Source organism: Telopea speciosissima, chromosome 6 (assembly GCF_018873765.1).
Source record: "Telopea speciosissima isolate NSW1024214 ecotype Mountain lineage chromosome 6, Tspe_v1, whole genome shotgun sequence".
Lineage (NCBI taxonomy): Eukaryota > Viridiplantae > Streptophyta > Magnoliopsida > Proteales > Proteaceae > Telopea > Telopea speciosissima.
The window spans coordinates 58,495,134-58,509,958 of NC_057921.1; the positions used below are offsets into that span (position 1 = coordinate 58,495,134).

Below are 14,825 nucleotides of genomic sequence, written 5' to 3' on the forward strand. Positions count from 1 at the left end.
GATAACCAATAGACCAAAAATAGATACGTATCTATGCCATGACCTACGAAGCCCGATTACAGAACGGATGGAAGCACTCCAAGGCCTTAAATTGATGGGACCTAGATGGGATCAATTTGGCCAGACCGAAACTTACTGGGCCTGACCGGTTGAGTCTGAAATGACTCGGTGGCAAACCTTATCTAAAATTTCGGAAAAATTAGAATATGAGTTGAAATGACGGAAACACTCTTCCGTGACACTCGTTCATGGGAAGCACGTGTGACGTGTAAGCATGTCTGCCCTCAGCTCTAATTAATGCCACGAAGGCCACCCACGACTAGATGGTGGCCTGCCTTATGCCTAACCAGACCCCAAACTACATCGAGCCCAAAAGTCAACACAGTCAAATCTTCTACAACCATCTGATCTGTAGACTTATTGTGGATAAATTCCCATCGAAAGGCTAATATTTTTCCTTTGGGAATCGTCGGTTCCACCAAATCAAATCCTCTTAATTAATTAAGGGCAAAACGAGTTTAAAAAAAGGGTTAGAGAGAGCGAGTGAGGAATGAAGAGGAAGGTGACTGTCCCACAACGTTGCTTTGCAGCAGCTATGTTCTTTCTTCTTCTGCTTTAATTACTTCTCTGGTACTCCTCGATAAAAAAAACCAGGGCAGAAATAATTTTGGTAGGACAAGCGAAGAAATGAACAAAAGTAAAAGAAGGGAAAGTCTCTAAATTCTAGATCCCTACCCACTTTCTCGAATCTTTGGTTTCGCAGAAAAAAAAACTGCTTTTCAGCGCCGAGAAACCAGTTTCGCTTGTTCGAGATCTCTTCTCCTCTGGGTTAACGTTGGAAAATCGGTGTTGATTTATATATATTTCCAGTTCTACACAACGCTCGCTCGATATGGCTACAGGAGAGCTTCTTAGCATTGAACCTCAAGAGCTTAAGTTCCCCTGTAAGCTTCGCTTCTCTTTTGTTTCATTATATTTTTTCTCTTTCCCTCCTCCCCCCTTCTCCTCCGGGTTTTGTTGCAAGGTTTGCCTTTTTAGATCTGTTTTTCATCTCTAGGGTTTGGAGTTTCTAATTACCTCTGTTTGTTTTCTTATTGAAAAGTTGAACTGAAGAAGCAGATCTCATGTTCACTACAGTTATCAAACAAGACGGACAATTATGTTGTTTTCAAGGTAACCCTGTTTTTTCCCCATTTTTGTCATCTCTTCTATTGTTGTTATTGTTTTTGTTTTTTCTCCCGTATCTTTTTTGGATTACTTGCGAGGAAGTTTTTGTAGAAAATTTGTAATTTTGATAGTATGGAGATTGGAAATTATGTCCTCTCTTGTATTGTATGGTTTGGATTCTCAAATTTGGAATTGCCACTCGCAGGTGAAGACGACGAATCCAAAGAAGTATTGTGTTCGGCCAAACACCGGAATTGTCTTGCCTCGATCCACTTGCGATGTGATAGGTATTTACCTGATTGCTCTCTCTATCTCTCCTGTAATTTTGAGGCTGAAGATGAAGTCCATTTTCTTAGAAAAAAGTTGTTGTTTTGATGATCAGTTACGATGCAAGCACAGCGGGAGGCTCCCCCTGACATGCAATGTAAGGACAAGTTTCTCCTTCAGAGCGCAGTTGCTAGTCCTGGAGCTACTGCAAAGGACATTACACCGGAAATGGTGAGAACAAAATGCGCACAATCTTTTTTTTATTCGGTTGGTGGGAATGATGGTTTATGCTTTACAACTTAATGTGGGTGTCTTTTTTTTATTATTAAATTTTTACGGTTGGTTTTTCTTTTAGTTTAACAAAGAGTCAGGTAACCAAGTCGAGGAGATCAAATTGAGAGTTGTTTATGTTTCTCCTCCTCAACCACCATCGCCTGTTCCAGAAGGATCTGAGGAAGGTTCTTCACCTAGAGCTTCTGTATCAGACAATGGAAATGTGAATGCTCCTGAATTCAATGCTGTAAGTCTTTACCCTGTGCTCATATTTAGTCGGGAATAAATTAGGTGAAGATAGCCTAACCTCAACGTTTGGTGGGACAACTAACTTGACCTCAAACGAATTAACTGAAAGAGATTGGTGATCTGCCTTAAAAATTATGGTCCCAGGTTTCTAGGGCACATGTTGAGCCTCAAGGTCAGGTTTCAAGAGGATATGCCGAGTCTCAAGACAGAGCTTCAGACGTGAGTTTTTACTGTGTACATTTCAATTCCCCCCCCCCCCCCCAAGTTATTGAACATATAGAAGTCTGCAAGTTTATTAGGTACGGATCATATTTTAAGATAGGAAAGACTTGATGCCCATGGACATTACCTTTAAAAGATTTTTGTGTGCTTGTTTTGACTTTTTGGTTTAGATATTACAATTAACTTGTGTGGTCTTTGAAAGCTTACCATAATAAAAGTTTTTTGCATCTGTTTTTTATTGATGAATTATTTTGAAAAAATGAATTGAAAACTAAAAGTGTAGGGTCGTGTTTCTGCCCATCACCGAGGGTTTAGGTTTATTGTCTATCTTGTCTCTTTGCCATTTTTGTGTTTACACCAATTGGTTATGGGACAATGTACCATTTTACTATCATCCCTCATGGTCCAGGTGCTTTTCACCAGTCTATACATGGAAGTCCGGACATCTTTGTGGTGGATGGTAATTCCACCTGTCTAGATTTTTCCAATTTGTTGGCTAGCAATTATCGCCTTTGATAACTTTTGCACACTGGGTTGGCTAAATGGACTTTAATTACATGTAACAGTATTAAGCTTTAAACCAGTAATAATGAGTGAGAGAAGAGGAAGAAGGAAGAGAGATCGATGGAAGGAAGAGAGAACTCTGCTGTGGGAGAAAAACAGAGCCGGCAGATGTTGCAGTCTCCCACAGCCCTTTATTTATAATAAACATTACATAAGGAAAGCAAATCCTAGTCTAGCTAGGAAACAATAGAAATAGACTACTAGTCTAACTAGGAACCAACAAAAAAAACCACTACCAACAATAGACCATGATAGGGACACTCCCTCTATCATGGTAAACACTAGGGCTGCAACAGGGTCGGGTTGGGCCGGGCTTTATAGAACCCTAATCCAACCTTAAGTTCCCTTAGTTGGGCTCAGGCCCAACCCGACCCTAACTCAGGGTCAAAATAGTCCAACCCTGACCCGCCCTTAGGGTTGGGTCGGGCTGACCCAGATTGGCCCTGATCTAAGGGCGGGTCGGGCTGACCCGGATTGGCCCTGATCATGGGGAGGGGAAGGAAATGCATGGGCTGGAATGGGCCAGGGAGAAAATTATCAATTTCACATAAGATAACACTGTAATAAAATGTATTATATCACTTATTGTCTTCATATATAATATATTATGTAACAAAATGTGGTGACGTTTAAAGTTTATAATATATATATTGTATGAATATATATTTTAGAGTGTAACTTAAAACAGAGTCGGGTCGGGTCGGGTTGGGTCGGGCTTAGCCCGAGGCCTCAACCCTAACCCGACCTGACCCTGACTCAGGGCCAGAAATTTCCAGCCCTGACCTGCCCTCAGGGCCAAATATCTCAACCGAGGCCCTATTCGGGCTCAGGGCAAGCCAGAGCGGGTTCAGGCCCTCATGGCCAAACTTGCACCCCTAGTAAACACTAAGAAAGATAAGAAAGAAAAAGCAATCCCACAGTACAGCTGCGTACTATCCCATAGTTCGGCAACATATATTCTTTAACACTCCCCTTCAAGTTGGAGCATATAGATCACCCATGCCTTGCTTGGAACAGATTTTTTGAAAGACGGGATCAAACAAGGGTTTGGTAAAGACATCACCAAGTTGATCAGAAGAGGAAACAAAGGGAGTAACAATCAGCTTGTTCAAAATAACATTCCTCACGAAGGAACAATCAACCTCAATGGGTTTGGTTCTCTCATAAATACTGGATTACTGATAATGTAGATAGCAACTTGATTATCACAGAACATTTTCATTGGTGAAGAGTCCGGAAAATCCAACTCCTGGAGTAATGATCTCAACCGCATCAATTCCATTGGAGTATGAGCCATAGCTCGATACTCAACCTCAAACCTCAACACTGAGCGTTGCCATAGTTGTCTGCTTCTTGCGATGCCAGGTAACTAGATTACCACCAACAAAGGTACAATATCCTGTGGTAGATCTTCTATCACCATCAGAGAAACCTACCAACTCAGTACTCTGATGAGGACGATAGATGAGCCCTTTACTTGGAGCACCCTTCAGATAGTGCAAGATGCAACATGCTGCCTCCTAGTGAGCTTTTTTGGTAGATTGCATAAATTGACTGATAACACCAACCCCAAAGGGAATGTCCGGTCGAGTTACAATCAAATAAATAAGCTTACCAACAAATTTCTTATACCTGTGTCTATCTTTAAAGTCTTCATTACCAGTTGTCTTAAGCTTTTGATGAGGGTCCATAGGAGTGTTAGCAGGTTTAGAGGCAAACATACAAGTTTCAGTTACCAGATCTATTACACATTTCCTTTGAGAGAGATTAATTCCTTTCCTGCTTCGTAGAACTTCAATGCCAAGAAAATACTTGAGAGACCCCAAATCCTTTATTTGAAAATGCTGATGTAGGTATGTCTTTACTTATGCAATACCAAAGATATCATCTCCAGAAATAATAATATCATCAACATATACCACAAGAACCACAACCTTTGAGCTTCGATGTATGGAGCTAAATTTATCAAACCATGCTCTAGTAGGTTGTTTTAACCATAGATGGCCTTGTTTAGTTTGCAAACTTTGACTGAATCCTGTTACCCAGGAGGTTGCTCCATATGAACTTCCTCCTGTAAGTCCCCATATTAGAAAGTTTTTTTTGTGTCCCATTGGTACAGGGGCCAATCCAAATTCACAACCAAAGAAATGATAACACGAACAGAATTTAACTAGGCAACAGGAGAAAAAGTTTCAAAGTAATCCACTCCAAACGTTTGAGTATATCCCTTTGCTATCAATTGAACCTTGAAACATTCAACAGAGGTGCATTCAGGTATAAAATGGTTAATGGAGATTTCTTATTCAGAACCAAGGAGGGCATCCTTTTGATTAAGTAACAGGCAGTAATAACAACATCACAGGGAGCGAGCAATTTCCAAAAAGATGTCTATTTTTACGCTCGGCTACCCCATTTTGCTGTGGAGTATACGAATAGCTATTCTGATGAATCATACCATTGGCTGAGAAAAATGAGAAACTTCCCATTGAACATATTTGAGAGCATTATCAGTTTGAAAAATTTTAATAGAAACATCAAACTGAGTTTTTATTTCATGATAAAATTTTTAAAAGACCTTAGGAAATTTGGATCAATCTTTCAACAAATAAACTTATGTCAATTGGGAATGATCATCCGCGAAAGTAGCAAAGTAAGAAAAACCTAACCTATTAGTGTTGAAACCATGCGAAACCCATCGAAACCCTTATATCGTTTCGGTAGGCTGCGAAACCGAGACAACTCAGTCGAAATTTCGAAATCTGCCATTTCAACTGAGTTCTTCCATGTTTTTAACTGACTGGTAGTCAGGGTGGAGGCCGGGCCAAAAACTTTGTAACATCGAACTCTGTTCGCTGAAGCTTCAAATGGTCCAGATTAGTAGTGAGAGGCTGATGGATCTGGAGTTCTTCAATGATACCTTTGTACATACTAAAGTACTCATTCAATGACTTATTTCTTTGTTTGAAATTGAACATCTTCTCAGTATTGGGTAGAGTAATAAATTCCCAATAGAGCACCCAAATCAGCTGGTGAGATAAAAAAAAATTTTTGCAGTAGCAGCAGGTCTGAAAAAAAGACCTAAAAACAGAGCATCCGCAGGTGTTTGGGAGAAAACCAATTGTAGAAGATCAGGGCAATGACAAGGCCTCAAACTTGAATCGTGTATACCTTAGTGATTACCAATCAACCCTCAAAAACCCAGTAACATCAGATGACTGATCAAAGATTACTCGATCTCAGAAATTGCCAGAAATAGAAGCTGCAGTCATTATAGAGATCAAACTGATTTGAAACTAGGTAAATCTTCATGTGCATCAAGTAGGAGAAGTGGAGGATCCCAGTTTTCGGCTACGTATCATATCAATAACTAGGACCTGTGGCAGTAGATAGGCAGCATAAGGTGTGCTGCAACCAGTATCGATTTATGTCCTGAATGGACCTTCAAAATAGCTTGAATGGAAGATCAATTACTGGTTTGTTATTGCTCTGGTACCATGTAACAGTATTAAGCTTTAATAAACCAGTAATAATGAATGATAGAAGAGGAAGAAGGTAGAGAGGTCGGTGGACGAAAGAGAGAACTCTGCTGTGGGAGAAAAACAGAGCCAATAGATCTTGCAGTGTCGCACAGTCCTTGCTTATAATAAACATCAGTAGCATAATTACATAAGGAAAGTAATCCTAGTCTAGCTAGGAAACAATAGAAATAGACTTAACTAGAAACCAACAAACAAAACCATTACCAACAATAGACCACGATAGGGACACTCCCCCTATCGTGGTAAATACTAAGAAAGATAAGAAAGGAAAAAGCTATCCCAAGCTATCCCACAGTACATCAGCATATATTCTTTAACAATTACTTCTGGCATGTGGAAGGCATCTGTTGTTGTTAGATTGTGCATCATTGTGAAAAGTGCACTTCTTAAGATACTGGTGCATGCTTTCCTTTTCTATTTCCTTCCCCCACTCATGGATCGAAGGCTAAGGTGTAACTTTTATTAGAGTAGGAACTAAGAATTATACTTTCAATGAGTGCACTGTTAACAGTGACACCACTTTTCCACATTTTTCCTTTCCATATTTACTCATTATGTCCAAAGATTCTTCCCCTCCCCCCCCTCCCCCCGCCTCTCTTTGTACACTGAAATGCTTGTTAGAGCTACCTAATGCATTCCAAGTCTTGTTACCTATACATAATGTGTTTACAGGCAAAGGCTCTGGTTTCAAAATTGACTGAGGAGAAAAATTCAGCAATTCAACATAATAACAAACTTCGACAGGAAATGGTGAGGAAATTTACATGCTGACTTCATCTTATAGGTTTCTGATTTTCAGTTATTTTATTATTTATAGGTCATCATTACTGCTACTTGAAATGGTTCGATGAAGATTTTTATACGCTTGGAAGCTTGTATAATTTGTATATTTTTTTATAACTTTATAAGCATGTTTTTTATGTTTTCTTGCTAATCCTATGCCTTTTGCCTCTTTGGTTAGCGTATCTCTTTGTGTCTTCTCATATATTGCTTGTAAAATGTTATATTAAACTTTTGGCATCTCTCTCTCTCTCAGGGGGTTTGTGTTTGTGTATATGTGATAGATCATTCTCTTGTGGAACATACTGCATGTTGAGGTTTAATAGGATGTAGCAGATATGACTTGTCATTTATTTTTTGAACTACATGGTTGTGACATTGTATAGGGATCCTAATGCAGTCAAGTAATTGACACCTGCCTTAGGGTTTTGGGAAGGTCCTGCTTGGACAGGTTACTAAAAGATTTTTTTTTGGGGGGAGAGAGCACCTGGGGCTCTGTTGATTTAGCAAAGTGCCAATGCTTTTAGACTTGGAGGAAATCTTCCTCATACCTTTCCCTCCTTTTGGTTGTAGCTGGTGGTAGCAGCAGGGTTTCTTTTTTGTCCACTGAGCCATCCCACAAAAAGCACTTCCCAATGGCAGACATCCATGATATGAACTGAAATAACTTCAGGAAGTCCTCAGTCAAAGTAAGACAGCATCCTGTGCAATGAAACATGGTGTTGGGGGTCAGGGTTGGGACTTTTTTTTTGGGGGGGGGGGGAGGAAGGGGTGGAGCTGTTCTCTTCCATTCTACATATGATTCATAGGAGATTACCCCCTGCAGTTCATGTTCAGGGGAGCTGGACTTCTGCTTATGGGATTTTAGAAGCCTCCTTCTCGGAAGCAAGGAGGTGGATCCAACCAGAGTTGTCAGTTTTAAATCTTTATCGCCTTCAGAAGCTCCCCCAACCTTTCTGGTCTTCCGAGCCGGAATGGGTAAAGATTCCAAACCTACATTTTGGACCTGCCTCCTTGCATCCTAGAAGCTGGCTTTTAGTAGCCTGGAAGCTGAAGTCCAATAAGTTGTCCCAAACGTGGACTTAGATTTATGTGTTTACTACTGTTGTGTTGGACGTGTGTGGACACAGCTATGCCTCTCTGATGATACTTGATAATTTTCGGGTCTGTGCTATAATTTTTACATTGTCCCAATTCTGTGTTTTTTTTTTCTGTTTTCTAATTTCTTTTAGATGCTCTTTTGATATGCTCATCTTTTTTCCTCTGATAGGTCCTTATGGCAAGTATTATAGTACATGATAATGGAACAAGATATTCTATGTATTTGCCACATTTTCCCTATTGACGTGTTCTAAACTATGTTATATAATATTTCTAAAACAGATAGGCAATAATCCATGTCCACATACACAAAATGCAGCGTTTCTTTTCTTGACATGAACACAATTTTGTTTAAACCATGGGGGACTTGTCATATTAGTTGAATATCTATTCCCATGTTTGCATATGGTCAATTATTATGGTTCCAATAAATGAGATTATGCTGTAGTTGCAGTGTAGAGCTGAATTTGAAGTCTCAAAACAGTACCAATAAACAAGTTCTTTAATCAAAGAAAAGTTCAGCTTGAGATTATAAAAAACACAAGATCAGATGGATAGAAAGGACTGGAATTCAAATTTTCAATTAGTAAGAAGGGGAGTACTTGCTGAAAATTAGAAATTAGTCTAATGGTGGGATCAGGGGTAATCCTAGCAGATCTAGGATAGGGATATTTTGGTAATATCACCAACCAAAGAAGCAAACAAACCATATGAATGTAGTAATCAATCAATACTGAAACCTAGGGTGAAATCTCAGATAAAACAGAACAGTATACCCAGTGAATTGATTCAGTATGACATTGCTGTTAAACCTAACACGATGCAGAGAAGAATGGAAATCGCAAACACAATCACACAATGTGCACAAAGATTTACGTGGTTTGGCAAGGTTGCCTACGTCCACGGTGAGATGAGATCTGTTTCACTATCAATGGAGAATAGGGTTACAGTCGCTCGTTCCTCACACCTATCTCAGATTTTCAATTACGGAGAAAGAACTCTCGCTACAGATTTATAGCGAAAACCCTATATAGGAAATTTACCGAAATACCCATATAGTCCTTAAAAAATTTTCCTCGGGGGCCACGGAGGCTCCACACAGAAGTCCGTCATCAGAAGTCAAGACACCAAAACCTCAACAATTGCACATAAGAGCAACTAAGGGGATAGGGGCAGAATGGGAAATCTGGAATAACTCTAGATCAACAGTTCAGAATGGAATCAAACTTGGATTGAGGAGTTCTTTCAAGTTGAAGAACAATTGCTTAAAATTTGAATAAGTTCTAATGGTTGGAGTGGCCTTATCAGAATTCATGCAAAAAAAAAACGTAGCGTATGAATCCTAGTTAAAATAGGACTTAACCAATCCAAGATCAGAACCTGAAACTGATTTACAGATTCAGATAGAGAAAAAAAAAAATCAATTGCAGGAATATGATGACAGATTAGACAATACCTTACGGCCAATTTAGCAATTTAATGGTGAATATAATGTAAGATTGCAGACATGCAAGAGGACATTCTAAGCAATAGAATCGATTGTAAAACAGTAACTTGAATTGATGAAATGGAAGGATGATGGAAGAGCAAGAACAAACAGAAATTAAACACCCGGACTTCACACCGCAACACAGCAATGTGGTTCAATTGAATCAAACACCAATCTAAACCTTGATCACACACAAGGGGTTCTTTAATGCAGAAGACAACAGCAACTTTGTTTTTCAAATTCATTGGCTAACAATGAGCAACCGACTCTAGCTAGTACATAACACAATCATCCTTGCTTATGTGGATTCCACTAACTTATTAGCTAATAAAACAAATAAGCATTGCAACTTAAATTGAACCACATGGAACCGACCACAAGACACTTAAAAGAAACTAAGTAATTAATAATGGAAATCCCGTATGGAGTCTTACTACCCATATTTTACGTCCATGGCCTATTACATTAAAAACCCAATGGACCAAAGGCCCAACATGTATAGAACCCAACCCTATGCGTATTCCTAATAAAACAAGCCCATTTTGGTTGTGTGTATGCATTTGCTAGTCGAGAAGGTGCCAAAGGATATCATGTTTCTTAGAATTGAATGCTACCCAGGTGCTTGACTTTTGAATTCACACTTAAGCCCATGTGACAAGTAGGTTTGTAAGCAGTCAGTTTAAGTTTTTTCATGTATAAAGAATGGGTTGCAAGTGGCATATTGAGACGGAACCGAGGGGGAAATTGCATTCTTTTTCTTTATGGATTCTTCAAGTGAGGACTCTGTGTGTGGTGCCAGGAGATTCTCTTTCTTGAAATCGGATTATTCTAACTGAGAAATAGGCATATTTGGTAATTGAACCTGTACATGAGTATGGAGATGGCAATTGGATATCAAATGAAAGAAATTCACAATTGGCTGTATGGTATATTTGGTACATTGGGCTGTTGATAACATTTTCAAGCTCCTATTATTTTGGAGGTTGACGAATATTTCCACTTCATTATTTAATTTGTTTTGAGTGAGAATTACCAATTGGAGAATGAAAGAATGGAATTCACAATTGGCCGAAGGGTATTTCTGGTATTGACCTGTTGATAACAGTTATGAGCAGATGTTCACTGTTTTGGACTTCGAAGAAAAAAAATTTCACCGTATTGGCTTATTGTTGTTGGTTGGATGGAGAGTCCTGTCCCCTAGTTAACTTTGTGTTTGGAGGTTGAAAATAAAGATAAAGAGCATTATTTCATTGGTTGATTATGGGAGAATGTGACCAAAATGATAATGTGGTGTTCCTTGAGAATGCGTTGGTTTTAATGCTTGGCTGAGTAGATTGGGTTTGCACACAACTGTGCATGCACACGTTTTGAAATAAGTCTGATCTCTGGTTGATATGTGGCAAACAATGCTTAAATGTATGCGTGATGAGTTTTAGTAATTCGTTGGTGTTGGTTGTGTGTGATGAATCAAACTTAAAGATGGCTGGGATCTGGGAGAATTTTCTTGTGATGTGGAGCTAATATTTGCCATGATTTTAGTTCTTTGCCAATAGAGAGAATTTTAGTTTCTGGTTATGATATGCTCGTCCTGCAATGTGCCAAACTGGGAAGATGGTACGAAGATTGTAACTTACTCCCCACACCACCCCCAAAAAAAAAGGTAGCAAAAAAAAAATGCAATACTGTTTCATTTAATCAAACAAATACTGCTGATTTTTATTTTATGCATCTCTTCTATGCCTTGAGGGGTCTGTGATGAGCTTATCATTCTCAATGGTTCTCTTGTGCAGGAACTCTTGAGGCGTCAAGGTAGCAAGAGCAGTGGTGGTATCCCATTCCTGTACGTTGTGATTATTGGCTTGCTGGGCATTCTTTTGGGTTATCTTTTGAGGAAGACATGACCAACTATTGGGTGATCTTTCTCCATATTCTCCCCCAATTTTTTATTTCCGTCCTCCGAATCGTAAAAAAGAACCAGAAGAAAGTGAAAATGACAGTGATGTTTTTTTTTAGTTGTATTAGCAGCTTTTGGCATTAGAAGAAACACGCTGAAGCAGAGTTGATGGGTTTGTAATTCTTAAAAGCAGGAACTGCGAGAATGGATTGTGTCCGACTCCTGCTTTGTTGACATGTATTCTTTTGTTAACTCAACGAGGTTTATGTTTATTTTTATTTTCTTTCCTATAAAGTCTCTGTTTGGTTGCAATAAAAATTTTAAACTTAAAATAAGAATTTTTGTAATCATTACCCCACATAATTATATCACTAACTCCACATCAACCTAGATTTAGTTATTACATTTCATTTTACTCTGCAGCTGCATCCTTCGAATTTTTTAGTATTAGCAGTATCAAAGGACTTGATTAGTACAAAAACATCCAGTAAAATATTACAATCACTTGCTTACAATCTGTTCAAATAGGTTTTAAAGCCATTGTTTATGGAAGCCACAACAAACCAGGAATAGAATAGCGTACGATCGGAGGATCATAGATTAATTAATTAAGGATTGGGTTTACTATTTTGAATTAGGGCATAACAATTGTCACCCTTATTTTTGCGAAAACAAACAATAAGGTTCAACTGATAAAAAACGATTACGATTTGTCTTGTAGAATTAACAAGCACTTTCCACAAAATTTTGGGTGGATCTTTAAATGCCAAATAAAGTTGCAGAATTTCCTACTGTTGCTGCCAATAATTATATTATTACAAAGCAATCTAACAAGAGTCTTTTAGTAGAAAATGATCTTGTTCTAGTTAAAGGGCGGAGCCAAAAATTAATCATATTATAAGAACTCAAAGAAATTTTAAGAATTGTTGTAGCCACATATGCAGAGAACAAAGATTGCACGACATTTGACATTCTAATATTAATTCGAAACGAGCTCATTCAAATTATTATAGAGAGGAGACACTATATGAGAATAAGGAATCTTAAAATTTGGAAGAGAACGTATCCAACGATCCTACCATATGTCAACATGTCGACCAATATCTATCTTTCTACAAGTCATTTGTTTTAAGAGAGGGATAACAATTCCCTTATAAATGCTAACACATGTCACCATTCCACGATTTAGAAACCAGAGCTGGAAGAAGGGAAGGAGGCGAGGCAGGGGTTGGGCCCGGGAGAGGAGGGGACAGGTTAGCAAAATAGGGAGAGAGGGGGTGTTGTAGCAGGAAGAGGAGGGACAGGGAAAAAAGGGGCAGAGTATTGTGGCGAGCAGGTTGACGATCGTGGCAACCGGTGAGCAATGATGGCATCTGTCTTTGGCGAGCAGTGAGTGAGGGCGGAAGAGAGACAGAGGGGGGGGGGGGGTGTGATGGCCTGTGTGTGTCTCATCTCGCTAAAGCATTGGACATCCAATATCCCCATCATCATGATTCATGAAAGAGAAATAAATCTTCATATTCCCAAAAAAAAAAGGAGAAGAATGGCTAGGCTAGTAAGCTATGGCGACCAGATGGAAGCAATTGATGCTCCTCTGGCTGGACAAAGCGAACATTTAGGTGTGGTTCAAGAAATCCTTAAAAGCAAGCACGAGTTGAAGAATGGTCCTGGGATCATTCAGATTTCAGGATAATGTAGGCAGGGGAGGGGAGAGAGAGAGATTGTGTGTGTTGTGAAAGTAATGTAAAGACTATTGAGAGTAATTTACCCAATAAACTTATCAATTATAAGGAAAGTGCCTCTATAAAATTAGAATGAAACAAACAAAGATAATGTAGGCTGAGGTGTACCGATGGGTACTTTCCTTAAGACAATAGATGCCCCTAATGGTGCAGTCAGGTGAATGCAAATTAGCCTTTAAGATATAACAACCTTATGGCTTCCAGCAGTAGTGGTGCACTTCTTTACTGAAAACCCCTTCGAGTCTTACAAAGTTGTACTCAAACTCACAAAGAGAAAAGGAAGAAACAATAGTAAAATAGAAAACCAATGTGTAGTTACATAGAGATTAACAAAAGCAAGAGTGTGGAGCTTTTGTGAGAAAATATCACATGAGAATTGTCTTTCAAATACTAGGGATCCCGACATGAGAAAACTCTAGGTCTCGCGCTATAGAATACAGGTAAAGTTAAAACTTTTTGAATCTTTCCTCATTGGTGTAGCTGACTAATTCACTACCTATATCCAATCATCCGACCTTGTAAAGAAACCCTTTAAATTTATATGGATATTCTTTGGCGTTGTCCCCACCTTGGACTCATGTGATTAGAGAATTCACCCATGAAATTTTCATTAGAGGGGCCTCAACCGCTACATTTACTTAGGCTAGCCAACTAGTACAATAGCATGATAATGATTGCTTAATATATATATTCAAACCCAACAAAATCACCCAAAACCCACTCATCGAACTCGAGTGTCACCCGACATGGTTGACATGAATCTCACCGGTGCACCAGCTATCCATCGAGTTGGGTAGCCTAAAAATACAAAAGCAATCATCAAAAGATGTATAGAGGGGTTCCATGTTATGCCCCCAAGGTTAAAATCAAGTTTCAACCAAGACAGCACGAGCGGACTCATGGACGGAAGCAGTAGGGTGAGTCCGTCCCTGACTCCGTTCAGGCCAATAGGTCAAAACACAAGGAGCGGATCCATGGACGGAACTTCTTACTTGGATCCGTTCGTGCATCCATTCAATTTCTTATCATGTCATCCAGTGACTTTATTTTCTCCGTTTAGTTGCAAGGGAAATTAGAGGGAAGGTAAGTGGAATTTTCGAACCTAAAAAAGAATTTTTTTTTTATTAACCCCCATATGATTATGTCATTAACTCCAAATCATTCTATATTTGATTATTAACCCAAATCTTTTGGATTTGAAAAGTTAAAAAAATAAATAAATAATAAAAAAATATTATTAATAAATATGATAAGAAATTTATGTAGTCTATGCAATTATGTTAGATAACTATTATAAAAGTTATATATTTTAGGTTTGAAAATATCACTTCTCTCGCAATCAAAAGGAGCATTAGTGAATGACTAATATCTTTGTGGAGTTGTAAGCTATTTTGGAAGGCCTCTCTCTCATTTGCTACTTTAAAGATTTTAATTGTTTGGATGTTGAAATTGATTTTACCTTTTTTTAATAGGTTTGTTATCAACCTCTACTTGCTCTTCTTGGGCTTTTACTTTGGAAACAGATCATATCAGAGCTC

The 14,825-nt window shown here is 38.7% G+C and overlaps 1 protein-coding gene across 2 annotated transcripts; it reads left to right on the top strand.

Annotated features, from left to right (window-relative positions):
- Positions 1-555: 555 nt before the first annotated feature.
- Positions 556-11,825, top strand: LOC122664334 (vesicle-associated protein 1-2-like). 2 transcript variants are annotated; one of them, XM_043860111.1, is made up of 8 exons: positions 556-944; positions 1,103-1,173; positions 1,373-1,454; positions 1,550-1,665; positions 1,790-1,930; positions 2,101-2,175; positions 6,954-7,031; positions 11,442-11,825. In XM_043860111.1, the coding sequence occupies exons 1-8, from the start codon at positions 893-895 to the stop codon at positions 11,550-11,552; spliced, it is 726 nt and encodes a 241-aa protein (XP_043716046.1). In that variant the 5' UTR covers positions 556-892; the 3' UTR covers positions 11,553-11,825. The 2 variants fall into 2 exon arrangements, with proteins under 2 accessions (XP_043716046.1, XP_043716045.1); XM_043860110.1 differs by having other exon boundaries at positions 559-944; positions 1,790-1,954.
- The last annotated feature ends 3,000 nt before the right edge of the window (positions 11,826-14,825 follow it).

Bases quoted from the DNA above. Each gene is read 5' to 3' on its own strand.
- LOC122664334 (XM_043860110.1), top strand. From the start codon at position 893: ATGGCTACAGGAGAGCTTCTTAGCATTGAACCTCAAGAGCTTAAGTTC. The intron at 1,955-2,100 runs GTAAGTCTTTAC...TTATGGTCCCAG, and splicing joins ATGCTCCTGAATTCAATGCT to GTTTCTAGGGCACATGTTGA. The intron at 7,032-11,441 runs GTGAGGAAATTT...TCTCTTGTGCAG, and splicing joins ACAAACTTCGACAGGAAATG to GAACTCTTGAGGCGTCAAGG.